At 40.1% G+C, this 27,374-nt stretch overlaps 1 protein-coding gene across 3 annotated transcripts in view; it reads right to left on the reverse strand.

The window, feature by feature from the left end:
- Setx (senataxin) overlaps positions 1–27,374 on the reverse strand; it is a 54,092-nt gene that overhangs the window by 23,729 nt on the left and 2,989 nt on the right. For all 3 annotated transcript variants that reach the window (XR_003709930.1, XM_028756914.1, XM_028756913.1), the window contains exons 3-11: positions 24,454–24,643; positions 21,840–22,050; positions 18,233–18,342; positions 13,781–14,000; positions 12,760–12,879; positions 10,237–10,408; positions 10,040–10,127; positions 5,491–9,645; positions 3,929–4,028 (exon numbers count right to left, since the gene is read on the reverse strand). Coding sequence is in view for 2 of the 3 variants with exons in the window: in XM_028756914.1 (XP_028612747.1) it covers positions 3,929–4,028; positions 5,491–9,645; positions 10,040–10,127; positions 10,237–10,408; positions 12,760–12,879; positions 13,781–14,000; positions 18,233–18,342; positions 21,840–22,050; positions 24,454–24,630 (5,353 nt within the window). In the remaining variant the exon portion in view is untranslated. The remainder of the gene's footprint in view (positions 1–3,928; positions 4,029–5,490; positions 9,646–10,039; positions 10,128–10,236; positions 10,409–12,759; positions 12,880–13,780; positions 14,001–18,232; positions 18,343–21,839; positions 22,051–24,453; positions 24,644–27,374) is intronic.

The following is a 27,374-nucleotide window of genomic DNA, read 5'->3' on the forward strand; positions in this document are numbered from 1 at the left end:
AGCCTGGTTTACAGAATTCCAGGACAGCCAGGGGATATGCAGAGAAACCCAGTCTCAAACTTCACTCTACCCTCACCCTCCCCCCCCCAAAAGAACAAAGTAACACACACTGGCCTCTTCTAGAAGACCTGAGTTCATTTCCCAACACCCACATGACAGTTTACAAAGACATTTAACTCACTTTCAAAAATCCAATTGTAATTGTTTATTCATTATAGGATTCTATAAGGTTTAAAAAACAAGGTGGGTGGTGGTGATGGAAGCCTTTAATCCCAGCTCTTGGAAGGTGGAGGCAAGAATTGAGAGGCCAGTCAGATCTACAAAGTGAGTTCTAGGATAGCCAGGGCTACAGAGAAACCCTGCCTTGAAAAGAAAACAATATACAAAAATATGCAAAATATAAAAAAAATATACAAAAAGGAGATATGAAGGAGGGTTGTAATATAGGGTTCTTTGGGGGCCTGGAGGGAAGAGAGTAAGAGTGAATATAATCATTTCAAATGTAAGTTAAAAGGAAACTTCTTTTTTTTTTTAATGTTGACATGCTCAGCCCTGCAGTGGGGGTACACACCTTTATGTATGTATGTATGTATGTATGTATGTATGTATGTATGTATTTATTATATGTAAGTACACTGTAGCTGTCTCCAGACACCCATATGAGGACATCAGATCTCATTGCAGATGGTTGTGAGCCACCATGTGGTTGCTGGGATTTGAACTCATGACCTCAAGAAGAGCAGTCAGTGCTCTTAACGGCTGAGCCATCTCACCAGCCCAAAAGGAAACTTCTACAAAGCAGAATACTGAAAAGTAACAGACACTCTAGTTTTTATTAGTTGCGACGGTCATATAGTCTGGCTAACCCTAAACTCTCATCATTTTTAGAGCTACTTTATGTTGAGGTCTGTTCCTTTTAACATACTTGTAGCCATTTTTTATTCAATCTCCATTTTGCTTATAAAGTAAAATTAAGTTCAGGTTCTCAGATTCCACTTCCCAGAAGTAATTATCCGTAGCGGACATTGAAAACTTCTCCTAAAAGGTCCTAACATTATGGTTATATTACTTATGCTGTCATCTCAATGCTTTGACACTCCTCTGTTCACCACCCATCCACCACCCTTCTTACCTCAATCAGCTTAAAAGACAGCTGATACTACTTTGTCTAGTTAGCCAAAATGTGGTACTGCCTCCACCCTTGCCTTCTGAACCTCTGAACTTGGTTTTTCCCATAAAAAGCTTGCCCTAAGAATAGACTAGTACCACAATTGGGATCCTGAGTCCTGATAGATCTGTCTTGGGGTGTGTGTTCAATAAACTATTTTTGCTTAACTGAGATCACTGTATGGTTTATGGCAATTCCTGAACTCCAACATTTTATGTATTCAAATGTTTGGCCTGCATGATGTATGTATATGCACCACCTACATCCCTATTGGATCCTAGGAATGGAGTTATGGATGGTTGTGAGCTACCACATGGGTACTAGAAATAGAATCTGGGTCTTCTTCAAAAGCAACAAGTACTTTTTAACTGAGTATCTCTTCTTCCCCCTGACCCTCTTACCTTAGCCTCTCAAGTGCTAGGATTATAACATGTGCCTTCAGGCCTGACTTTTACTGGGTTTATTTTTTGTTTGTTTGTTTTTAATATAAGGTTTCTTTGACTGTCCTGGAACTCACTCTGTAGACCAGGCTACTTTTCTGCCTGTGTCTCCTGAGCAGTGGGATTAAAGGCGTGCCCCACCACCCTGCCCATGCCTCACAGGAACAAAACCGAGTGGGGTAACTAAAGAAGCTTAAGTAAACGTTTCAAGGGAGGGAGGGGTGAAGCCCCTCTTCAGTGAGGGAGCTCAACTCCTAGAAAAAGTAACTTTAAAATACCACGCAAGGGACTGGGAAGGTAGCTCAGTCAGTAAAGTGCTTATCTCACAACCACCAAGGACCTGAGTTTCAGACCTAGAACCCACATAGAGAGGCTGGGCATGTTGCAGGTGGGGCAATGGATGGCTGCTCTTCTATAGAACCTGCATTCAACTCCCAATACTCACACGATAGTTAATAACCATCTGTAACTCTAGTCCTAGCAGTCCAACAACCTCTTCTGCCTTCCACAAGCATACCCATGCAACTTTTCTTCATTTTTTTTTTTAAAGGACTGGTCATGGTGATACATGCTTATAATAATACAGTATGGTTAAGCACACGATGGAGATCCCTCTGGCTCACTGGCCTGCCAGTCTAGCCTAATTGGAGAGATCCAGGACAATGAGACCATAGGTGCTTGTGCGCACATGCGCATGAGAAAAACACTGAATAAACCTAGCCACAGTTGGGGTTGTGAAAATTATCTAACAAAAAATTTTCAACTGTGTTATAATATAGCTCAGAGGTAGAATACAAAGGTCCTAGGTTCTAATCCCAGAAACCCAAAACAAATTATAGACAAAACAAAAACAGGGAAGAAAAAAAGGGGCACGACACAGATTGTGGAAAACAGTAACTTCACAGAAGATACTCAGCAATCAAGTGATCAGTCAGTTGCCACCACGAAAAGCTATTCCTCTGTTCTATTTTTACCAAATGCATAAAACATCACATCTAAGAAAATGTCTAGGAAACAAAGAGTGTGTTCTACAAACTAGACAGTCCTCTTTAGGCATCAAAACCATGCAGTGAAGACAGGCTGAGGAAGGAATGAATTACTTTAGACCACTGGGGACTCAGAAGACAGCACAACTACATATGTTTGGTCTTTAGACTGGATCCCAGGATAGAAACCAAACATCACTGGGACCACAGCTATGATATGAATGCAGTCTCTCTCATACTCTGTACTACAGTAATGCTAAGCCCTGCTCTCATCACCGTGAGATGTTAACATGTGAGAAAGCTTGCTGAAAAACTCTATGTGGACTCTAAGTTTTACGTCTTTTAAACTCTAAAATTTGAACGTGAAAAGTTAGTTCTAACCCAAATGCCAGGGTTCATCACCTAAGCTACTCTACAAACCCTCTTCCCATGAGAGCTGCTTCCTAACAATACCAGTGTTTACTTTACTCACAACCTACAAGAATTTGAGAACTACAGAGCCAGCTCTACCATAAATGTACTAGGATCTCTATGGATATATTATAGACTTGGTATATAAGAGTCACTTAGCCGGGCGGTGGTGGCTCACGCCTTTAATCCCAGCACTTGGGAGGCAGAGGCAGGCGGATTTCTGAGTTCGAGAGTTCGAAGCTAGCCTGGTCTACAGAGTGAGTTCCAGGACAGCCAGGGCTACACAGAGAAACCCTGTCTTGGAAAAACTAAAAAAACAAATAAAAAATAAAAATAATAAAAAAACAGAGTCACTTATTTCTATTGTATTTTACTTCTTTGTCACTCTTTGCTGATTTAATAGTGCAAAAGTCAGGTGTATTGTGTGCAGTGTCCCTTGAATCTCAGCATTCAGGAGGCAGAGACAAGCAGCTCTTTGTGAGGGCAGCCTGGTCCACAATTGAGTTCCAGGCCAGCCAGAGAGACACACACAGAAAGATTCTGTCTCCAAAAAACAAAACAAAACAAAACAAAAACAAAAGAAAAAAAAAAGCCACATGTACATGAAAAGTTTACTTTTTATCTGTTCATATTTTCTCTACATATCACATACACATGCACTAAAATTATAGAACCTGTTAACTGAACTTCTGACCATTTGTTCTTTTTATCTCAAGTAATGTTTCTGCCTTACTGTCACATTGTAACAAGAGCTAAGAGAGATGAGTTTACATGGCTGTATTCATCTGATCACTAGCTGCTGTCTATATACTGATGGAAGCTCGAAGTGCTTGTCCCACTGGGCTACCTTACCAGTCTCTGGCATCTCTCAAGTAACAACTTCCAGTCATCACATCACATATTCAAGTTGCATATGAACTTACTCAGAAACTCCCAGTATTTTTTATAGTCGGCTGGAAATTTTCGTAAATGCAACTGATAGAAATTCTCTTTATTTGGAGAGTTCAGCCATTCCTGTGCCACCTACACAAAGCAAAAAAAAAAGAAAGAAACTAAGAAATAAAGAACATGCTAACAAGCCACTACACACACAAAATGTTCCAAAGTGGACTAAAGGAAAAGCAGAACAGAATCCCAAGTGAAAACCTAAGGATCAGTTTGTGAGGTTTTATCAAGTTGTCTACAACTGCCCTGTCCAACTCAGCAGCCATTCACCACATTTGGTTATATTTGTTAACTGAACTTCTAAAGGCTAAAAATACTATTCCTCAGTTGAAATAGACACCTTTCATGTTCAGCTGTCACCTGTGGCCCTGATACTGTTCATGTGCTGCTAGATCTTACTGGTAGCACCTAATTCACAATGAGATCATCTGACCTACATTTCTCTCAATCTCTGGGAATGAGCATAAGCACTCTTCCTGTTGGTTTTTATATGTCACATGTACTAGTCTTCCAAAGCCTCAAATCAAACCCAGAAGTATCTTTAAGATCTTTCATGAGTTAAAAATGCCTACTCCTAAACCCAAATTTATGGGGGGGGGGGGGAACCTAGTGTAAAAAGGCTATTTTATACTTTTTAAAAAAATGACCTTTGAGACCTTGTTTTGTTTTACAGTAACATTTAGAGTCAAGTAGCTAAATCTGCAACTGGCCCTCAGTTCCTCATATAATCGTTCACCAACAACTCTTAGGACTGAACTGCTTCTGGACAAAGTTAAACAGGCAGTTACTCCTCAGAGGTGAACACAACTCCATCGTCACACTACACATCATTTTTGGCTAGAAACATCCAGCAGGGGCTTTCCTGACATGTACTGCTCCAGCCTAGAAACCAGGAGAGGTGGACTCAGTAAGTTCTACCTCACTCCTGGCAGAGAGTAAACATTACAACACAAGCAGGTTAAGCTTCAAAACAGAGTCCTCTTTTCAATTTCCACTCATCAGTCATATATTCTAAAATGTACCCTATAGACTTTCCATCTCCACAGCTACCACCCAAAGCCACCATCATTTTACCTCTAAGTTGCTAACTAGTCTAACTAGTCTAACTGGTTAGCAACCTGTAACTAGTCTACTAGATCTGTTACCCTTTCCATAGTTTATTCTCTACCCAACAACCAAGGATGTTAGGTAAGGAATAAGCTAGTGTATATCACTAGCCCCTGGTCTAAACACTGACCAACTCCAACCTTCCAATACCATCTCACTGAACTGAGTATAGGCTCGAACAGAAACTTAGGGAGCGCCAGACGGTGGTGGCGCACGCCTTTAATCCCAGCACTTGGGAGGCAGAGGCAAGTGGATTTCTGAGTTCGAGGCCAGCCTGGTCTACAGAGTGAGTTCCAGGACAGCCAGGGCTATACAGAGAAACCCTGTCTTGGAAAAAAAAAAAAGAAAGAAAGAAAGAAAGAAACTTAGGGAGCTGTATGCTCATAATCATTTCTCTATCTACAGAAGGGGTAAAGAATTAAGGAATACTTACTGTTTCAAAAGCATTCAATATAATCAAAGGTAGAAAAACATTAAAATATTCTGCACAATCTTGAAATCGGACAGGCACAGGTCTTGAGATAGACTGACAGAGACTTGTTGGAGCACCACACTTATCAAAGTTCAAAAACATTTGGTATTTCCATTTTAAGACTTCTTTAATGAAGGTGTCAAAGATAGACTGGGATGGCAAGAGAATGTTTACTGGAGAAGAAGCCGATGTAGGCCTGTTCTCACTAAATGTAAGCTTGTAACTCTGTTTGTTGGAACTGCTTGGAGTCTGAAAATGAAAAATATTGCATAAACTTTTCACCTCAGCCACTGGCTTCTGAGACCCTAGGGAAGAGGGTGGTGTCACCTTCAAATTAGGCTGTGCCCCACTTGACTTATTTTTTAGTGCTGACTGAAGTGTGGTACTTTCCAAAGACTTGGAAAGGTTGGCAGTTCGTGAAGCACTGCTTGAGCTAAATATCTTGGTAGTAGTAGGTCTCAAGGGCCTGGCTACAGAAAGAGGCAAGCCAGGTTTACGAAACACGCCGTCATCTGCTGCTTTAGCTTCAGAGTGTCTTGGGCAGTATTCACCCTGGTTTTTTGTGGTTTCAACACAGTCTTTGTATTTACACTTTGTGATACTCAAAGATTCCGACTGAGGCCGACTTAAAGAATCTTCTCTCTGAACTGTATCTTTGTTATGAGCCACGATAATGGTTTTACTGTTTTCCAACTGTGAGCACAGATCCATATCTTGAGGATCATGCTGTGTTAAGAATAAGTTGTCATCATCATCTGTGTCACTACTGGACTCTGGCTCTGAGGCTTTCACAGCTGCCACCTCGTCCCCAACTTGCATGGCGAGAGCACCTCCACCCACAGGCTCCTCAGAAGCAGAGGCCATCACCACATCTGTTGGTACTCCTCCACTCAACACTCTAGATTCACACTGGTTCACAAGACAAGTTATACCTGTCACCCAAGGATCAGAAGAGGCTTCTGCCACTTCTGGTTTGGAAAGCATGTATTTTGATAATTGTTTTTCATTACTGATGGCAAGTGGCTCACTTCCTCTATGATTATCTGGCTCATCAGAGTCTGCAGCAAGGACATCTGAACCCTGTACAATACATGACACTGCTCTGACAGTATCAGTATTTTTGTAATCAAAGTCTCGTTTCTGATGTGATCTGGATCTCATAAGCCTTTGAAATTGAAGATCCTGGCTTGTCAGAAGCTTCTTATTATTTTTGATAGAAAGAGTCTGAGGAGAAATTAATTTAGCCTTTCTGGGGGCTTCAACTACTCCAACAGTCTTACCGTGGTCACGTAATTGGACTATACACTCCAGAGACCTCTGGGACAGCTCAAATGCCTTCCGAGGACCTTTTTTCAGACCAAGTTTTTCAACTGTTGAAGTGGGCTCTGGACACTGGCGAAACTTCTTTGGTGGCACAATAGCAGGAGCAGTTCTACAACTTATATAACATGAACTCTTATTCTGTCCTCTTCTGGTGTCTGAATGTGTTTTCTTAGTAGCCTTAGAAGCTGGAACTTTCCTGAGGTTTTGAGATTTTGAGTGAGTACGAGGTTTTGTAGACTTCTGTAAAACTGTAGAATCTCTCTCAACACTTGAACTAGGAGCTACCATCCCCATGTCTGCACTTTCACTTTCAGTAAGATCTCTGTGATCAGCCGATTGTTCAGTTCCAACAGAAGAGGAAGACCTCTGAGGACCTTCAGCTGTAACTTTGTCACATCGCTTCCTCTTAGGTTTTTTTACTTCAATTTTACAATATTCCTCAGCAGAAACACTACTGTGTGGTTCTGCATGCTCTTTAATACTCTCTGCTTTGTCTCTAACAACCTCTTCAGACACAGAGTCTGCACCATAACCCAAGTTATTGTTTGTACTATCAGCTACGTGAGTTACACAGCTCTTTTGTTCCTCTTGAAGAGAGTTTTTGCTGTCTACTTTATGATCTTGCCAAACTGAAAAGACTTCAGATGGACTTTCAAACTCAAAAACTTGAGATTCAGAGTCCTCAAACTCTACAGGGCATGTTGTTTCTTCTTCCTTTACAAGCTTCTTTTCTACGCTGGTACTAACTACCAAACCATGCTGCTCTGAACATTCTTTCTCCATGTACACTTTGCTCTGTTTGATGTTTTCCTCAGTACCACAACTTCCTTCATCTTCTTCATCTTCATCTTCATCTTCATCCTCATCCTCATCTTCATCTTCTTCTTCTTCTTCATCAGAATCTGAAATAACAATAATTTGTCCATGGCAGGTGGCAGCACTGTTTTGATTAGCTGTCAAACATCTTTTATCACCTTTTTGTAGCCGAAATGAATTCTGTTTACTTAAACCTGATGGAAATTGAATAACAGTGGTTTGAGATATTAGAGTTATGTTACAGAGGTCTATCTGACGACCTGCTACCAAAGGCTTGCTACTGTCATGAGGCACTTGTCCTTCCACCAAGTTGGAAGTCAGCACTGCACTCGACCTCATTTCCTTATCTCTTGATTCAACTACCACCTTTACAGGATCCTCACACGGACTTTTCACCGGAGTATCAGTAATTTCTGTAAATGATACCAAATCATCATCACCACGGCGTTCCTGGATTTGAAGACTGTCGTCATCATCAGAAGAACTGTTGTCCAGCTCCTCACTTTTTATCTCTTTCTTGAACAATGAACTGTTTTGAGACTTTTGCTCTTCATGCTCGTCATCCAGAACAGGGTCTGAAGACACATCATGTTCAATGGTATCTTCCTTTAGAGCTCCTCTATCTGTTCCTGAACGGTTCTCAAGGTCAGACACAGCTGTATTTTCCTCTAGATCAATAATGTTATCGACCAAAGCACTTTTCCTATGTTGCTTCTTTATGACATGTGATAACTTTGCACAAATTTCATCTTTCTGTACTTTGAAACTTGGTTTTGAAGTTTTACCAAAAGTGCCATCCTTAGAGACATCTTCATTTGATGTAGATACTTTTTCCATAAAATCACTGCTAGAATCAGTCAATGAATGTGTTGATATTATCACTCCTCTGTCACATCCCCATTCTGGACCATTTCTATTTGGTGGTGTATATGAAGAGTTTTCTTTTCCAAACTTCTCTGAGCTTATTTTAACTTGCTCTTGACCACTTTCAGAAAAAAGAGCCTCACTTTTCTGCTTCGAGCACAACTCAGCTGGAAGAGGCTCTTCTTCATTCAAATCAATGTAATGCTGCTTGAAGTCCTCCTCTTCTGTAGTATTTGCTTTAATCGATACTCGATGGCTGTCAGCTTTCACTAGCTCTTTAGAAGATATTGGGCTGCAATTTTCTAAGCAATAAATGTCTTTTTTAGGCTTCCTGTCTATTTGTTCACTTTCTTCTTTAAAAGATGGAGGGGTTTTAAATGTAGAAGTTGGATCCCCAAAAGTGCTATATTGAGGCATTTTGACTTTTATGTTTCTAATTATTTGTTTCAAACACATCTGTAACTCATGGGTTTCTTGACCAGTCAACTGCCAACCCAGGGACAAATTTCCTCGAAGGAACAAGTTAAGTTTATCCCAGAACCGCTTACAAAGTGTTTGCTGTCCAAGCTGATAACCTTCTTTGAGGAGACCCCTAATCAACTGTACACAAGCAAGCTGGACAGAGTTAGACGGCACTGAATGCAACGCCAAGGATGACATTATTGTTGCTCCTCTAGGAGTACTTCCGGGTGACTTCTCACAACTTCGTACAAATGCGGTGGTAGGAAGTTTGGCACACTTCACAACAGCTTCTACCCACTGCTGAGAACTCACCCACAGCAGATGCAGACATTTTTTATTTCTATGCAGTTCAATCACTGATACTAAAATCAGAATAAAAAACTCAGTGACTTTGTCACACACTGCATCTGTCTGGTTGAGGACATCTTTGACTTCTGAGTATAGATGATGAATAACTTCTACTATGTAAGCCACACCCAAATCCTTAAGATCCATAAGTGACTGAACAAAAGGTATGAACCACAGAAAAGTGCTGTTATGAACACGCATATCTTGACCAATATCTGACTGAAGTACATTGGCTAATGTTTCCATTTCTTCATACATGTTTGGACAATAATCTGGACAAATGGCTGATCTCCACCCAGAATCCTAAAATGAAAAAATGATCCACATTCAGATAAACAATTATCAATGGTGTTAACACCCAATCTGTAGAAAAGGAATGCAATCTGCAAATTTCTACTCTTCTGATCTACATATATTGTACTTAATGTCATTTGAATTATAAAATTGTTTCAAGAAAATGCAAGTCCACATCTTCATATACTTCAGCCATCCTCTCAGCTGGCTTGATTACTACTACTCCTATTAAGACATTCCCCTGTGGTTACAAGTCATGCCCCCATATGAACTGCATCAGTCCCACCAGAGAGCCTTATGAAACAGTGGATTCAGACTGACTACACATCATAAAGTCAACAACCAGTCACTACACAGAACACTGTCTCTACAGAGTCACTTCAGCTTTAAAAATGTTCTATACCTTTTTGGTCTTTTCAGGATTATAGTTATAAACAATCTGGCTGCATGTCACCATATCATCAAAATGTAGCTCCGGTTCTAACTTGGTCCTTAAATATTAAGAATAAATAGAAATTACTGAAATGAAAGGGGTTAGAGAAGAGGGAAAAAAAATCTTAGAAAATCAGCTACAATACGTTATTTTAACATTTAGCAAACCTCATGGAGCTGTTCCGTATATTCTGGATCTCTCTGTTGTAGCTCTCGTTGTTAATGATGGTTTGAAATGCTTCAATAGGGTCAATAAGTTGACCCCATACCTTAGATCCAAGGCGATCAAGAATCACCATGAAACAGTGTAATGCTGGCCAGAAAGGATCCATGCTGTCATCTGAAATAAAATGCAACAATTACTAAATTACAAAACAGTAAGAAAAACATTCTAAGATATATTAAAAATATTCTTAGTCAGCCAAAATTGACTAAGCAAAAAATAGCAAGTAATTTAAAGTGGTATCTAATTTAAAGTGTTTTTTTTATTTCCCCAGAGACAAGGTTTCTCTGTGTAGCCCTGGCTGTTTCAGAAGTCCCTCGGTAAACCAGGTTGGCCTCAAATTCACAAAGTTCCACATTCTTCTGCCTCCCAATCACAGGAATTAATTAAAGGCATGGGCCATTATACCTACTTACAAATTTTCAAAATGTTTTAAAACTATAATCTCTTTGCAAAAAGTAAATAATTATTGAGAAACAAACTGATGATCAACAAAACAGTCTCTCTCACTCTCCCCACCTCTCTCTCATTCTAAGTATTGTTTAAAATGGTATTTATTCTAATTAAGGCCCAGGATCTAAAAAGAATTCTGCTCCAGCAAGAGCCTTAATTTTGCTTACTATGTAATTGCATGCTGAGGATTAAAACTGCTAGCCGACAGCAAGCACTCTCCGCACGCATTCTCTCGTATCCTCGCTGCCCACTTTTCCTGAATTCGTGCTACTCATGCTCCCACCTTTTCCCTCTCTCAAGTACACAGTGACCTTTAATGATTCTTCAATGTCACAGTTCTTAGTCAAGATTTTGTTGTTTCCAAGCTTAATTTTTCATATGCCCATAATCTGTTTGTAGCAAAACCAAATCAGTTATTTGCAGATATTTCCAGAATGCCTCCTCTGTCAGCACTGCCTATCATATCAAATTCCTAACCATTTTTACTAGATTCCATACTACACAACATCCCCAGGTATCTGATTTCCAGAGTACTCTGTGGAGGCCAGCACTACAGCTTACTTTATTGCTCATAGTGGTTAGATGCCTTCGACCCTGCATCTTTACTTCTCACAGACCTTTCAAACTCTGGTTGGTATTTGTTCTTCAGTTCTGGAGCAGCCCAGGGCCTTGGGCACACTAGGCAAGTACTCTATCATCCCCAACCAAAACAACTTATCTCTTGTCTATATGTCCTTAGGCATTTTGTATCCTTCACAACTTCTGATGGTGCCTTACATTTAATAAGACTTCAAATAAGGAAGAAAATAGTCATGTGAATGAAGACAATTATGGAACATTTAAGAACTGATTTACACTTGAAGACTGTGTGGAGACACAGGGGTACATAGTATATGCTGATAAATTCATTATCAATAGCATTATCTAACAAGAAAAAGTTTGCCATCAGAAAAATAGTACGATTTCTTCTAGAATCTCAATATAAACCTAGAAATAAACAGGTGAGTTTACATCACCAATCAACTTTCCAGAAGCCAAGTAAAGTATATTTTCATAGGTTCTGACATGTTTGGTCTTTACTGATGCATTCCTTTTTCAGGTCCCCTACGATCAGCTTAGGATAACCATCAGCTTCACAACCCAGGAAAGGCTAGAGTCTAATTAACCATATATTTCAGGTTTCCTTATCTTTTGGGGGATAGGATGGAATGGGAGGAGGCTGTTAGGTATTTTCGGAGACAATCTCACTATGTAATGCAAGCTGGCCTCAACTTTATGTTCTTCCTGAATTAAAGTTCCTGGCTTCATTTTCCAGGCATCTAGAGCAATTGTCTGTGATGATAAGAATGTTGTGGGTTTACACTGTCTAGTACCCACTGAGTCTTGAAAATATGGCTACCAGAAATGAAAAACTGGATTTTTTCATTTTAATTTTCAGTCTGGTGGTTATGTTGGACAGTGCCATCCTAAAGAATCAGAAAACAATGAAATAGTAAGTAAAGATAGACTCTTAAGATTGGCAAGGCTTTTCCCACTGTTAAATGACATGCTTTTGCAAATGGATCTCCCAGAGACTCTGGTTTACATAAGCTAACTTCTCTGGACTTACTTCCTCTAGCAAAAATGGGAGCTAGATAAAAAGTCTAAGGGGTCCTTTGTAATTTAAAGTCTGAATCTATGACCTAACTCAACCCCTGGATCACACAGTGCTAGAGTACTTCCTCTGCATCCCTGGGGCCTAAAGGTTCTTTTCTCCACTCTTATAACCCTAATTCTTATAGTGACACAAACTTTTATTTTTATTTTCTGGCTTTTAAAAACAGGATTTCTCTGTGTATCTCTGGCTGCCCAGGAACTTTGCTCTGTAGACCAGGCTGGCCTCAAACTCACCTGCCTCTGCCTTCTAGTGCTGGGATTAAAGGTGTGTGGCACCACTCTATCTAGCAACACCAACAATTTTAAAAGTACACCATCATAGTATTACTCAAAAACATTTTGCAAGTAAAGTATATTACCGTCTGATTGCCTCTCCATGGTGTGAAGAATTGATTGCATAAAATCATTTTGTTTGTCTGAGCCCAACAACAGTGAATCCATGGCTTGCTCCTCGAGAATAGTCAACAACATGCAAATACCTGTAAGATTATTCCAGTTTACCAGATTGATAAAACAACACTACACTAAATGGTTGTTTTAGCTAGCAAAAGAAAGCAGGGCAGGAAGTCAAAGCAGAACAGATTTCGGCTCCCCTGACAGCTATTTAAGTCTGAAGCACTTCACACACCACTCCCCAACAACACAACTTGACACTTTCTCTGTAAAACTGATAAGTGGTGGTCGCCTTAGTAGGTGATTTCTTTTTTTCTTTTTTCTTTTCCTTTTTCTTTTATTTTTTTAAAGATTTATTTACTATGTATACAGTGTTCTGCCTGCACATATGCCTGTATTGCAGAAGAGGGCGCCAATATCACATCACAGATGGTTGTGAGCTACCATATGGTTGCTGGGAATTGAACTCAGGACCTCAGGACCTCTGGAAGAGCAGACAGTGCTCTTAACCACTGAACCATCTCTCCAGCCCCTAGAAGGTGATTTCTAAGATAATTTGAATTTCACAAAACTTAAGATGCCTCAAACATTCATACATGTTATTTATATACAGTTCACATATCACTAAAGAAAACTGCTACCAACTATGACATATAACTTTAAAGAACAGGAATTAATGAAATAGTGACTTGGAAATATCTCTCACCAATGAAAATATTTATACCATTAAAATAGACAAGGTGATAATAATCAACATCACGCTAACACCTGTACTTCAAGCAAAAGACTTACTCACCAGGGTTTGAAAATGTATCTGTTTAGAAGGCATCTAGAATAAATGATATTTAATAAGATATAAAATACTTAAGCTAATTTAGCAAAGGAACAAGAACTGGGAACCATGAAGGCTTGTAATAAGGAAACTGCTCAAAGACTGCTGTGCTCAGAACACCAGAGAAGACATGTCCATGTAAGAATAATACTCACCTAGCCAATAGTTTTTGTAGTTGGTAGTATCATACATGTGTGCAGGCAAAAGGATCAGTTTGCCTTTTTCAAGCACAGAAGATGTGTAAATGTCTGGACTTTCCAAAAGCCCCAGCTCAATGACTTTAAAAAGGCAAGTTAAAACTTCCTGCAAGTCATAATAATCATCTCTGTCCACCTTCCCCAGGTTTCTTGCAGTCAGAATAGCCCATCGCCGAACCTAAGTAATAGTATTATAAATAACATTGTAGGTTCATTAATTCAATGAGCAATGAACAACAAAAAAAAATCTTCTAGTTACAAATTTCAGTAGACTGATCAAAGGGGTATCATTACAGTGTATGGCCCTTCTTTGATCCTGATTCAAACAAACTAAGTCATTTATGAAACAATCATTTTCATTCATTTAAAGACTAGCAGGAATCTGGCCTGAATGTTAATATTTAACATTATTATAAGCATTTGGTAATTTTTTCCATTCATTCCATCAATCTTTTGTGCTCACTTACATTTCAGGTAATAGAAGCAATAGAAGCAATCCACTTAAGACTTCTATAAACCAATCTATTCTTTAGCTGATAACTTCAGCTGGTTTGATAATACAGATTTGCTCAAACGTGTCTTTATGCATGAACTTTTTCCTTTAGTACTTGTTTCTTATGATTGATACCTTCATTATGTATACATTCTGCCTGGAGGCCAGAAGAGGGCACAAGATCTCATTATATATGGCTATGAGCCACCCTTTGGTTGCTGGGAAACTGAACTCAGCAACTCTGAAAGGACAGTGCTCTCAACCTCTGAGCCATCTCTCCAGCCCCCTTTAATACTTTTTAATCTTTGAAACTTTCATACTTTTACAATATATCTTGGTCATTTCCATCTACCACCACCTCCGAATTCATTTACAGCATAACATGCCTTCTTTTTAAAAAATAATCCACATTTGCCTCTGCCCTTAGAGTGATGTCTTCTGCTTGTTTACTCTCTCAATCTCATTAACATTCTGGATATGTAAACCAAGTCATTGACTTTCTTAGAACTTGCCAACCAACCCCCACCCCTGCTGTGCCTCACCCCTTTCTACTTGAAACTTGGTTTGACTCTATAACCTAAGAAGCCTGGCTTCAGAAGTGTGGCTCCCTCCTTCAGTCTCCCAAGCACTGGGATAACAGGAATAAACTTACATGCCCAACCTGAACTCAGATTTTTGGTTTTTCTTTTTTTTCTTTTTTCAAATTTATTTATGTGAGTACATTGTAGCTGTCTTCAGACACATCATAAGAGGGCATCAGATCTCATTACAGATGGTTGTGAGCCACCATGTGGTTGCTGGGAATTGAACTCAGGACCTCTGGAAGAGTAGTCACTGTGTGACACATCTTCAAGAACCTTGTATGAGGGCTGGAGAGATGGCTCAATGGTTAAGAGCACTGACTGTTCTTCCAGAGGTCCCGAGTTCAATTCCCAGCAACCACATGGTGGCTCACAACCATCTGTAATGGGATCTGATGCCACCTACTGGTGTGTCTGAAGACAGCTACAGAGAACTCATATACATACAATAATAAAAAAAAATCTTAAAGAACCTTGAATGAATGGTATTATATCCTGATTATTTAAGAAGTTTGACTGGATATACAATTTTAAGCCTTTCCCCTAAAATCCCTGTAAAAACGCCCTTGTCTCCTCTCATCCCATGTGAAAGAGCATTTTTCCTATAGTTCCATTTGTTTCTGTCACTGGGGACTGTAAAAGAAACTGACTTCTGCTTCAGTGACTTTAAGACAAATTAAATGTCTTCAACTCTGGTGCCCATCCATCCCCAGAGGGAGGGAAAGAGCGGTTGGATTATTCTCTTCTCATATCCAATTTGTGACTTCTAGAAATTTCATTCTTGTATCTTTATATATTATCCTTTAAAATTTTTTTCAAATTTGGCTTTGATCCTCTTTCACTATTCTGCAGGTTTGGAGCTGCCCTTCTCTCTCCTTCTGAAATCCTCACAGGTTCTCCATGGTCTTATCTGTTCCAGTGAAGCTGTCTCTACTATTTCCTTGTTTTATTTTTATCTTCTTTAGACTTCTTATATCTATTTTTAACACTATCATCCTTCATATGCATCTCAAGTCTTTAAATTTTATTTTCTTTCTAGGATTTGCTCAATCTGGTCTTCACTGAGTAATACATTTTCTGAAACATACATATGTACTCATTTTTATTATCACATACCCTAAAGCCTCTTAAGACAGGGTCTTCTGTTTATTACCAGCTGACCTAGAACTTGCTGTATACCTGAGAATGACCTAAACTTCCCCACTCCCAAGTACTAACATTACTTAAGTGTGTACTACTACCACGGCTGGTTTGTTTTGCAAAGGATCAACCTCAGGGATTTATGCATACTAGACAAGCACTCTGACTGAACTACATCCCCAAGGATTTAGTCCCCAGGTCAAAGCAACAGCAAACAGGTCAACGCTACATGATGTTCCCTCCATGAGCCTGAGGAGGCACAGTATTAAAGTCATCAGAGTTGCTAAGCTGGTCCCCAGATACCTATCAATGTCTTAAGCATCAGGGCTCTACACTGCCCTGATGTTTCATTCCTATTTACATTTCAACAGAACTTTGAATTCAGGAATGTGAGCAAGCAGTGCTTACCCATAGTAACATAAACAACTGAAAACATTGCGCCTCTCCCATTTTATCTATAGACAGACAGCAGGGATGGATCTTGCCCTTTCATATACACCACCCAACAGATCTTTTCAGCCCAGAGTTTCCCCTAGTTATCCCAAGTTCTTTAGAATTTGATCTTAACAGAGAAGCCAACAGAGATGATTTCAACAGTACATCTCAACAACTTTTTTTATGTTTTTCAGATTTAGTCTTTAAGTTCTGTTGCATGGAGGGATGCTGTGTTCCCCTCACCTATAACCAGCTCCTTTCTAGCTACATATTTGGGACTGCCTCCAGAAGTACTCAGTCCAACGACATAACCAAGTTTAGCATCAGCAGCTTAGGATGTCTGGTCTTGGTCACACAAAATGTTCTATGAACTCAGTCATCAAGCTGCAAGGGTTTGGTCCAGTACATGGCTATGATGTGACCTGTGTCTCAAAGTTTGGAACCTGAAATGTCCTCTAAAGGCTCAGATACTACAGAGCTTAATTTATGGGTTCAGTGGCAGAACAATACCTAGTGGGCCTAAGGTCCAACAACAATAACAAACTCTTCAACACTATCAGGAAGAGGTAGAACCTTTAAACAACAGGGCCTGTAAGCAGTTCTTCATCATCAGAACTGCAGGACAGGGCTTCTTGTTCACTCTTACCATGGGATACATGATTGTGCTCTGCCACCACCATCCATGAGGTGCTGCCACAGGTTCAAAGCTATGTAGGTGCTACATGGGTAACTGTTCTTGGAATAAAATCTCAAGAGTGCCAAAAACCCCTCCTTTACAAAGTGAAATATCGCCAGTATTTTATTATAGTAATAGAAAAGCTAACAGCTTTTTTTCTGTAGGTACTTGTTTTTAAATGCTAGTAAGCTAGCCGGGCGGTGGTGGCTCATGCCTGTAATCTCAGCACTTGGGAGGCAGAGACAGGCGGATTTCTGAGTTCGAGGCCAGCCTGGTCTACAGAGTGAGTTCCAGGACAGCCAGGGCTACACAGAGAAACCCTGTCTCTAAAAAAAAAAACAAAAAACAAAAAACAAAATAAATGCTAGTAAGCTGGGCATGATGTCCTACACCTTTAATTCTAGCACTCAGAAAACAGGTGAATCTCTGTGAGCTCAAGGCCAGCCTGGTCTACAGTGACTGTCTCAAAAAAAAAAAAAAAAACAACCCAGCATTGATTAGCTTCTTGTATTTTTGTCAACTTTCAGAGGGATTCTCTGGTCTTCTGGAGTATATTTCTAATTACCATGCATAATAAATTCCTCATGGTCTACAAGATTCTATCACTTATTACAGTCTTCCATTGCTGGTCCATAGAAACATCTATTCTGACTACCTCACTTCCTCTTTGAGGGTATTTCCTACCATTTGTTTAGAAGGAAAGAAACAGATTCACCATCATTTTGACTAAAAGTTTATTACTATGCTCTTTTTTTCCTGAGACAAGGTCTCACTATGTAGCTGACTATCCAAACTATATAGACCAGGCTGGCCTTGAACTCAGAGATCCACCAGCCTCTACTGGAATTAAGGGTGTGTACTACCACACTCTGCAGTATGTTCTTTCCTTGATGCAGGTTTAAAAACAAAACATCTTTTCTTGCTATTATTTTGGCAAAACAATTTCTCAGCAATTGCCTTAAAATACTGGCTCCATCCTAACAGCTAGTGTACGTTGAACTGTACATGTAGGCCATCTGTAATTAAAGCTATCTAACATATTCAAAGTAAAGCCAATACTAGCACTGCCTAATAATCATACTCACCATTTCATTGGGATGAACCAAAAACAAATAGATGCCTGGATATTTGTCAAAAACTTGAAAGGAGCAATTGTTTTGTTCCATTCGACAAAGCGCTTCCACACACAGTTCATCTAAACAGAAAAACAATAAATGACTAAATTTAGGCCTCAAGAAGCCCTAAAAAATGGCTATTATTTTATAAATAAATGCCAATTATTTTTAAAGCAAGACATTAAAAACTCTGATGCAGCCAGATGGGCGGTGGTGGCGCACGCCTTTAATCCCAGCGCTTGGGAGAGGCAGAGGCAGTCGATTTCTGAGTTCGAGGCTAGCCTGGTCTACAGAGTGAGTTCCAGGACAGCCAGGGCTACACAGAGAAACCCTGTCTCGGAAGAAAAAAAAAAAAAAACAAAAAACTCTGATGCTGTAATTGTTGATTAGATCAGTATTTACCTATTGATATATACACGTATTTTTTTTTTTTTTTTGGAAGTGCTGGAAGTCAAATCTAGTTCTTGAGGTACGATAGGGAAACTCTCTACCATTGAGTTACATTCCAGTTCTGACAGACTATTCACTGTGACCATGCATGGAATGTTCCTCTTCCTTTAAATTTACTAAAACATATACTTTGTGTAATTATCTCCAAAAGAATACCTTAGGAGCATGGCTACAGGTCCAGTGTCTTGCATTTGATTATTTGGTCCACTTGGACTGGAGTGAGAACAAATCTCAACTGCATTTATTGATCAATTAACTTTCTTAGATTTTAAAATTAATTTAAATTTGTCAAGCTTTAAAAAATAGTATACTAGTAATTGTAGCTAGCTTTGGAGAGTGATTTACGACTAGGTCAGCTTACCAGGAACTGCTGCAATACTTTTTTATACATGAAAGTATAAACAATCTTCAAGCTTATATTCTTTCATGGATTTTTAAATTTTTTTTTCTTTTTTCGAGATAGGGTTTCTCTGTGTAGCCCGGGCTGTCTTGGAACTCACTCCGTAGACCAGGCTGGACTCGAACTCAGAAATCTGCCTGCCTCTGCCTCCCAAGTGCTGGGATTAAAGGCGTGTGCCACTACCGCCCGGCGAATTTTTAAATTTTTAAAAATATCTTTTTATATTTTGCCTGTATGCATGTTAGTGTACCACAAAAAGCTGTGCACACAGAGATCAGAAGGGGGTGGGGTGTCAGATACCCTGGGTCTGGAGTTGTGAGCTGCCATGTAGGGGATGAAAACTAAACCTAGTTCCTCTGCAAGAGCAGGAAGTGCACTTAACTGCTAGGCCATTTCTCCAGCCCTGGCATTTACGGGTACTTTTTTCTTTAATAAACGTTTAAAGGGCAGGAGGAATGGCTCAGCTGTTAAAAGCACTGTATACTCGTCCAGAGGACCTGGAATTTGATTCCAAGCACCTGCATGGTAGCTCACAACCATCTTTTTTTTTTTTTTAATTGGATATTTTATTTACATTCCAGATGTCATCCCCTTTCCCCATCCCTCCCCCAGAAACCTCTTATCCTATCCCCCCTCCTCCTTCTTGCTTTCTTTTTTTTTTATTAGTATTTTAAGTTAACATACAAAGTACTGGGTTTTATTACAGCATCCTTATACATGCATCATTAGAGTTCTGATTTGTTTCCCTCTGCCCCTTCCCTTTCTTCCTCCAGCTAGTTTCCTCATCTGATTTCCTGTCACATACAACCATCTTTAACTCCAGTTCCAAAGGGTCCAACATCTTCTTCCAAACTCCTTGGGTACTTGCACATATGTGGTACATAGACATACATGCAGGCAAAACATTCAAAACACATAAAAAATATTAAATGAAAATATTTAAAAGACTTTTAAAAATCAAGTTACTTGGAATTTAGTAATGTATCTAATCAAAAGCAGAACTTGGTGACACAAGCCTATAATCCCAACATCCCAGAGGGAGGTGAATGATTTACATGATCAGTATGAGCCAGCATGATTTACATGGTCAGTACCAGGGTATCTAAGGAGGGAGGGAGGGAGGCAGGGAGATTGATCCTGCTTCAAAAAGATTTTAATAAAAAGAAAATAAAAATAATATCACAAAAATTAAAAAAAAAAAGTTATAGATGAGTCTGGTGGCACAAGCCTGTAATCTCAGCTGCTGGGGAGGCTGAAGTGAAAGGATCTCAAATTCAAAGCCTGCCTAGGCTACAGAGTGAATTCAAGGCCAGCCTGGCAACTTAGGAACATGCTGTCTCAGACAATACTAAGAAGGCTAGAGAAGTGCTTGAAAAATGGCTCAGTGGGTAAGAGCACTGGCTGCTCTTCCAGAGGTCCTGCGTACAATTCCCAGCAAGCACATGGTAGCTCAGGACCATCTGTAATGGGAATCTGATGCCCGCTTCCGGTGTGTCTGACAACAGCAACAATGTATTCATACATAAAATCTTTTTTTAAAAAAAGGCAGCTAGGGATATAGAGTGCTTGCCTAAGGTGTGCACAATTCTGAGTCCAATCTCCAGCACAGCACTCCAAAAAAAAAAGGCCATCCTGAATGGACAGAGAATCATTGTAAGTAATGCAAATACTTCAACTGTTTATTGTAGAGCCTATATGGATGGGTATACCATGCTTACTCTAATTTGTCTAAAAACAAAATATTAAGTATCCTAAATTATATATTAAAGCCAACAGATTTTCATCTAAGATAAACTGAAAATGAAAATTTTTTGTATCAAGGGCCTCACACATACATCAAACTGAGTACTCTGCCAGTAAACTACACCCATAAGCTCATTTTTTACATATATTATTTTATCTGGTGTGTGTGCCGGCTGGTATTATGTCCAAGTATGTTGGGAGCGATCTTGCTTAAACATTAACTGCATAGTCAGACATACATGCTTACTGGCACAAAGTCCTGGCCTCTGTGGGAAAGTAGTAGCCCAGTTGAGAATAAATAGCTATAGATCTTGTGGACAGGAGGTACCTAGCAACCCATTCTATTCTGTACTTTCTGCTGAGCTTTTTACCCAGCCAACATCCTGTTCCTGAGAACACCTGTGCTCCCCAAAGACAAGGCGACCCTATGTCACCCCCCTACCCCATATCCTGCTTCTGTTGAGTATATAACCTTTGTGGGAATAATTAAAATTTGACAGCTTGATCAGACCTCTTGACTTGCTGTCCGTTCTTCGCGTCCCTTGTCTCCCCGTTCTTTCAGGTGGTCCTCCAGTCCCTGTTCACTGCCCCACAGGCCAGGGCACAAGTACATACGTATATTACATGACTATAGGAGCCCATGTAAGCTAGAAGCGGGCATCAAATCTCCTGGAGCTGTAGTTATGAGATATGTAATTGTGAGCCACCCAATGTGTTGGTAACCAAATCCAAGTCCTCTGCGACAGTAGCTATTTTAGCCACCAGGCCATGTCTCCAGCCCCAACAGACCCCAATTACGTTGAAATATTTTATGTATATGAGTTTTTTGTAAATATATGTTTCTGTAACAGGTGTGTGTCACCATGTGGGTGCTGGGAATTGAACCCAGATCCTCTGGAAGAGCCATCATGCTCTTAACGCTAAGGTATCTCTTCAGTCCCAACTCCCAACTTTTAATAAAACTTATACACCCAAGATACTCACTAACACGCTCATGCAGAAGCAAGTAAGGATACTTCAATATTTCAAAAAGAGGAACTCGAAGCCTATTTTCAAAATCTTGGCCACTACAGTCAAACAACTGTTCCTCTCCATTGTTGTCTACTATATACAAGTCATCATCGTCTTCAGCTTCCGCCTTCATGGACTTCTCAAAGTGACTTATGAGGCGTAAGGTTTCTAGTTCCCATAAAACCTGCAGAAAGATGAAAATGGGCAATGTTTTTTATCTTAACAAAATATGCTACATGTAAATCTTTCCTGTGGAAACCTTTTCCTTTATGTTTTGAAAATTAGAATTGCCTGGTGGTGCACACCTTTAATCCCAGCACTCGGGAGGCAGAGGCAGTCAGATATCTGAGTTCAAGGGAAGCCTGGTCTACAGAGTGAGTTCCAGGACAGCCAGGGCTATACAGAGAAACCCTGTCTTGAAGAAGAAAAAATGAGAAGCTTAATGTATCATTATCACACAGACATAACTTGGAACTAGAGGTTTGGTTTCTATCACTGCAACAAAGTGAGTACTGTGATAAGTAAGTCTCACCCACTGTTTGGCTTCCCAATGCAGGTAAAAGTTGTTTAAGTGAGTTCAGTCCAAAAAACACCATATATATATGAATTTAGTTTAAAAAAGCAAAAATGGTTTAAGAGCTGTGATGTAGCTCAGTTGTTAGGGTACTTGCCTAGCAGGCAGGAGACTCTTGTTCCATGCCCAGCACAGATAGACTTGAGTATGATGGTACATACCTGAAACCCAAATACTGGAGAGGCAGAGGCAAAAGGACCAGAAGAGCTCAAGGTCATCGCCAGCTCTATAGAGTTTGAAGGCAGTGTGAGCTAAACACCCTACCTCAAAACAAAAGAGATTTTCCTTGACATCCACAATTTAGCTATGTGAGTTGGTAATAAAGCTTAACTTTCAGCATATCTTGGCTTTTACCCTGCCTTCCTCACTAAGCACATCTAGCTTTTGCCTGAGAAATGATGTGCTACTCTCCCTTTTACTTGAACACTTTTTACCACTATAGGTGGACAAACTTCAAAATGGTTATCTCGGGAACAAAGGAAGGCTAAGGAGATGGAAAGAGACAGGAGATATCTAGTCAATGAAGCAGGAAGGATTCACACATTTACTGATTAGAGCACCCCTGCCTTGTATGAGTGTGCACTCCAAAACAGTTACAATAGTAACTTCAGTAATGGGTGATCACAAATCATCAGAACAGCTGACAATGAGAAAGTTCAAAATAGGAGAATTATAAAAGGTGACACAGAAACAGGATGCTCCTAGAAAAGTGGTATTGGTGAGACTTGTTAAACCTCCAACTTATAAGAGCCAAACAAAACACACATACATGAAGCTAGTTTTGTTTCAAAGGAGGAGAGGGGAACACTTTAAATACAAGTTTACACACAAATAGGTTGGATAGTTTGAACATAAAAATTAGGGATCGGGCTGGGCGGTGGTGGTGCACGCCTTTAATCCTAGCACTTGGGAGGCAGAGGTAGGCGGATTTCTGAGTTCGAGAGTTCAAGGCTAGCCTGGTCTACAGAGTGAGTTCCAGGACAGCCAGGGCTACACAGAGAAACCCTGTCTCGAAAAACCAAAAAAAAAAAAAAAAAAAAATTAGGGATTGGGAGGTGATCACTCAGCGAAGTGATTTCCTTGAGGACCAGAATTTATTTCCCTAGCATATGTAAAAAACTTGGTGCACCACCATGTGTCTATAATCCCAGTACAGACAGGAGGATCCCTGGAACTTGGTGGTCAGCCAGCCTACCTAAATTATTCAATAGAGACCCTGTCTCAAAAACTAAGGTGGAGCTCAATCAAAGAAGACACCAAACATCAATGTCTGGTTCATTCTCTCTCTCCCTCCCTCCTTTCCTGCCCTCCCCACTAACACACACACACAAACACACACACACACACACACACACACAGGGCAGTTGTGGTCTACACCTTTAATCTCAGTCTGCACTCTGAAGGCATAGGGAGGAGGATCTGTGAGTTCAAGGCCAGCCTGGTCTACAGAATGAGTTCCAGGACAGTCAGGACTATACAGAGAAACCCTATCTCAAAAAAACAAAAACAACCAGACACATACACATCACATATACCAAAAACAGCTCACAATCCTTATAAAAATGCATGATCCTTACCACAGATTAAATCATCCCCATATATGTACATATATTATCTTTCTTCATCAGATAAATGTAATATACCTAACATGCTACCTTTAGTAAGTATCTCAATAAAAAAGAAAAGCTTTGTATTTTTGAAAACAGGGTCTCACTATGTAGGGCCAGGATGGCTACAACCTACAATTATCCTGCCCTACTTCCTTAGTGCTAGAAATGATTTTATAAGACTGTTTTATAACAAAATAACTGCAACTGACAGATCATAAAACTGTCCTTTTAAGCTGCAGTTCAAGCTCATCAGTAAGTACTGACAGTGACTGTTATAAACTGGGATGCTGGGTGCTGAAGTTGTACTAGATTTCAAAGCTTTAGTCATAACATCATTTCTCTGAATGCTTCCGACAGTAAGCTACACTTACTGTCTTCCTGGTTAAGATCTACTGCAAATTACCTCATGCAAGAATGGCACCTCATCTCTGGCTCTGTGGTACTCAGCCACACACTCTAAGCAGTAGCAGAGGTCTTCATCAGCTGTTTGAAATTCACTTGATCCAGTGTTAGATGCATAGCACTTCAGGACATCAACAGTGGAAGAACCACCGGGAGTACACCAACAGCATGTGCTCATTCTGTACCTGTAGCTAAAAAGAAAAGACACTTACAAGAGAAAAATTAACACTCAAGACTCACTCTTTACAAGGAACAGGAATACTTCCTACTTCATCTAGAAACTGCCTCCACAGCCAAAATATTCTGTTGGCCCATCTTAACTGATCAACCCCAAATCTGAAAGTGGGGCAGAGGTGAAGCATAGTGGCAGAGTACTTGTCTCAAATGTAATCTCTAAGTTTGATCCCCAACAGCAGCAAAAACCTGAACACATTCTATTACAACACTGTAAGACACTGTGTGTCAAATGGGATCAAACTGCATTACTAACGCAAATCAGAGAAAAGCACAAAGTAATATTAATCTTCAAGATAGTGGAGTGTTCCTCTAACTTAAAATCAAAAGCTAAAAAAACCTTTCATGGGCTGGAGAGATGGCTCAGTGGTTAAGAGCACTGACTGCACTTCCAGAGGTCCTGAGTTCAAATCCCAGCAACCACATGGTGGCTTACAACCATCTGTAATGAGATCTGATGCCCTATTCTGGTGTGTCTGAAGACAGCTACAGTGTATTCATATATAATAAATAAATCTTTAAAAAAAAAACCTTTCATATTCTTAAAAAGTAGTTCTAGAAACTTCAAATAAAAAACATACCAGTAAGATTATTTTCTCTTATTTGGCCCAAATTGCTGCCCTATACTCTGATATTTGACCCACTATAAATAGTTACAAATGGTAACACAACCTATTGCTATCAATTTTTTTAATATGATTTAATCCATCCTTCATATCCAAACTCCAAAAAAGGTTTTAAGATGATCTTCCAAATCTCTGAAGTCTCTAAAGAACAAAGTAGCAAGATGGTACCAGAAAAAAGGAAACCTGAAAATCCAAATATATCAAAGATTCAAAGTAAGATATTTGTTTTTATAGACAAGGTCTCACTGTGTAGTCTCAGTTGGCATGGAACTCATTCTCAAAGAGGATATTTTAGGTAATTTGTTGATCAGAATTACAGATAACATAGAACAGAATAAAGGATTACCAAGTAGCATCAAAGGCAGAAATCAAAGAATCGGCCAGGCGGTGGTGGCGCTCACCTTTAATCCCAGCACTTGGGAGGCAGAGGCAGGCGGATTTCTGAGTTCGGGGCCAGCCTGGTCTACAGAGTGAGTTCCAGGACAGCCAGGGCTATACAGAGAAACCCTGTCTCGAAAAAATCAAAAAAAAAAAAAAAAAAGCAAATGTGTGCCCTGATACATATTAAGTTCATAGTGTTGTGCCATGAAATGTTTGTGAACCTCCCCAAAAGACTAAGGAGCCAAATGCGATGCAATAGCATTAGGGTCTCCTTATTCAAACTCAGCTTCAGCTCCTACCAACCCTGACAGCTAGAAGGTGGAGCCTTGAGCCTAATTTTAGGCAGGTATTTATAGAGGCAAAAAGGGAGTGCCTAGGCTGACACACATCTGACTGGGGAGCCAGTATGGCCTTAACATAATTGGCTGGGCTGGGAGCTAAACCATAAACTTAACTTCTGCTTTCCTCCTGAATGGTGGTTGTTAGGAAGTGAAGTGCCAGCCGGGCAGTGGTGGCGCACGCCTTTAATCCGAGCACTTTGGAGGCAGAGGCAGGCAAATCTCTGAGTTCGAGGCCAGCCTGATCTACAGAATGAGTTCCAAGTCAGTCAGGGCTACACAGAGAAACCCCATCTTGAAAAACCAAAAGCCAAAAAAAAAAAAGGAAGTGAGGAAGTGAAGTGCCAGGGCAGGCTTGTAACCTGGGGATGCAAATTTGTTGGGAAATAACCTGGAAACTGGTGCTAGACACAGGTTTTCTTGGGGGATAACCTGGAAACAAGTGTTAAGACACAGGTGTTATTGGGGAGTAGCCTGAAAACTAGTGGTAGGTACCAGCTTGTTAGTTAACTTAAGTCAGGTAAGTTCAAACTTAAGTCAGGTACTCTAACATAGAGTCTGAACCCAAAAGATTTGTTCTCTCAGTAGGTTAAGGCAGTAAAATAAGAGTGAGCCTGGAGCATCCAGCACCGCCAGCTATAAATGAAAAAGCTCAATAGTTAAAACTGAAACACTTTGAACAGGATAACTAATACTAAATAAGCCATATAATAAGCACAATTCAACTACAGTAACACAAATAAGTGAATAAACAAATGAGACAGAAGGAATACACGTTCCCTAAGAATCCCAAATAATGCTAGGCGGTGTTGGCGCACGCCTTTAATCCCAGCACTTGGGAGGCAGAGACAGGTGGATTTCTGAGTTCGAGGCCAGCCTGGTCTACAGAGTGAGTTCCAGGATAGCCAGGGATATACAGAGAAACCCTATCTCAGAAAAACAAAACAAACAAACAAACAAACAAAAAATCCCAAATAACCAGTTATTTCCTGTTGCAGGAGGTGGAGCTTAATCCCAGCCACTCAGAGTATATAGTAGACTTTTTCTTCCTTTTTTATTAGGGGTGGAGGTTTGGGGGGGGGGGGGTCTTTATATAGCCCTGGCTGTACAGGAACTCTCTGTAGACCAGGCTGGCCTCAAACTCACAGATCACAGAGATCAGCCTGCCTCTGCCTCCCCAGTACTGGGATTAAAGGAATGCACCACCACTGACAGGCCATGGAGTAGACTTAAGGCACCTCCAAAAACCAGAAAAGTAACACACACACACACATATTCATTCTCATTCCCTCTCTCTCTCTCTCTCTCTCTCTCTCTCTCTCTCTCTCTCTCTCTCTCTCTCT

The sequence above is a fragment of the Grammomys surdaster genome, unplaced genomic scaffold, assembly GCF_004785775.1.
Source record: "Grammomys surdaster isolate TR1022 unplaced genomic scaffold, NIH_TR_1.0 126133, whole genome shotgun sequence".
Lineage (NCBI taxonomy): Eukaryota > Metazoa > Chordata > Mammalia > Rodentia > Muridae > Grammomys > Grammomys surdaster.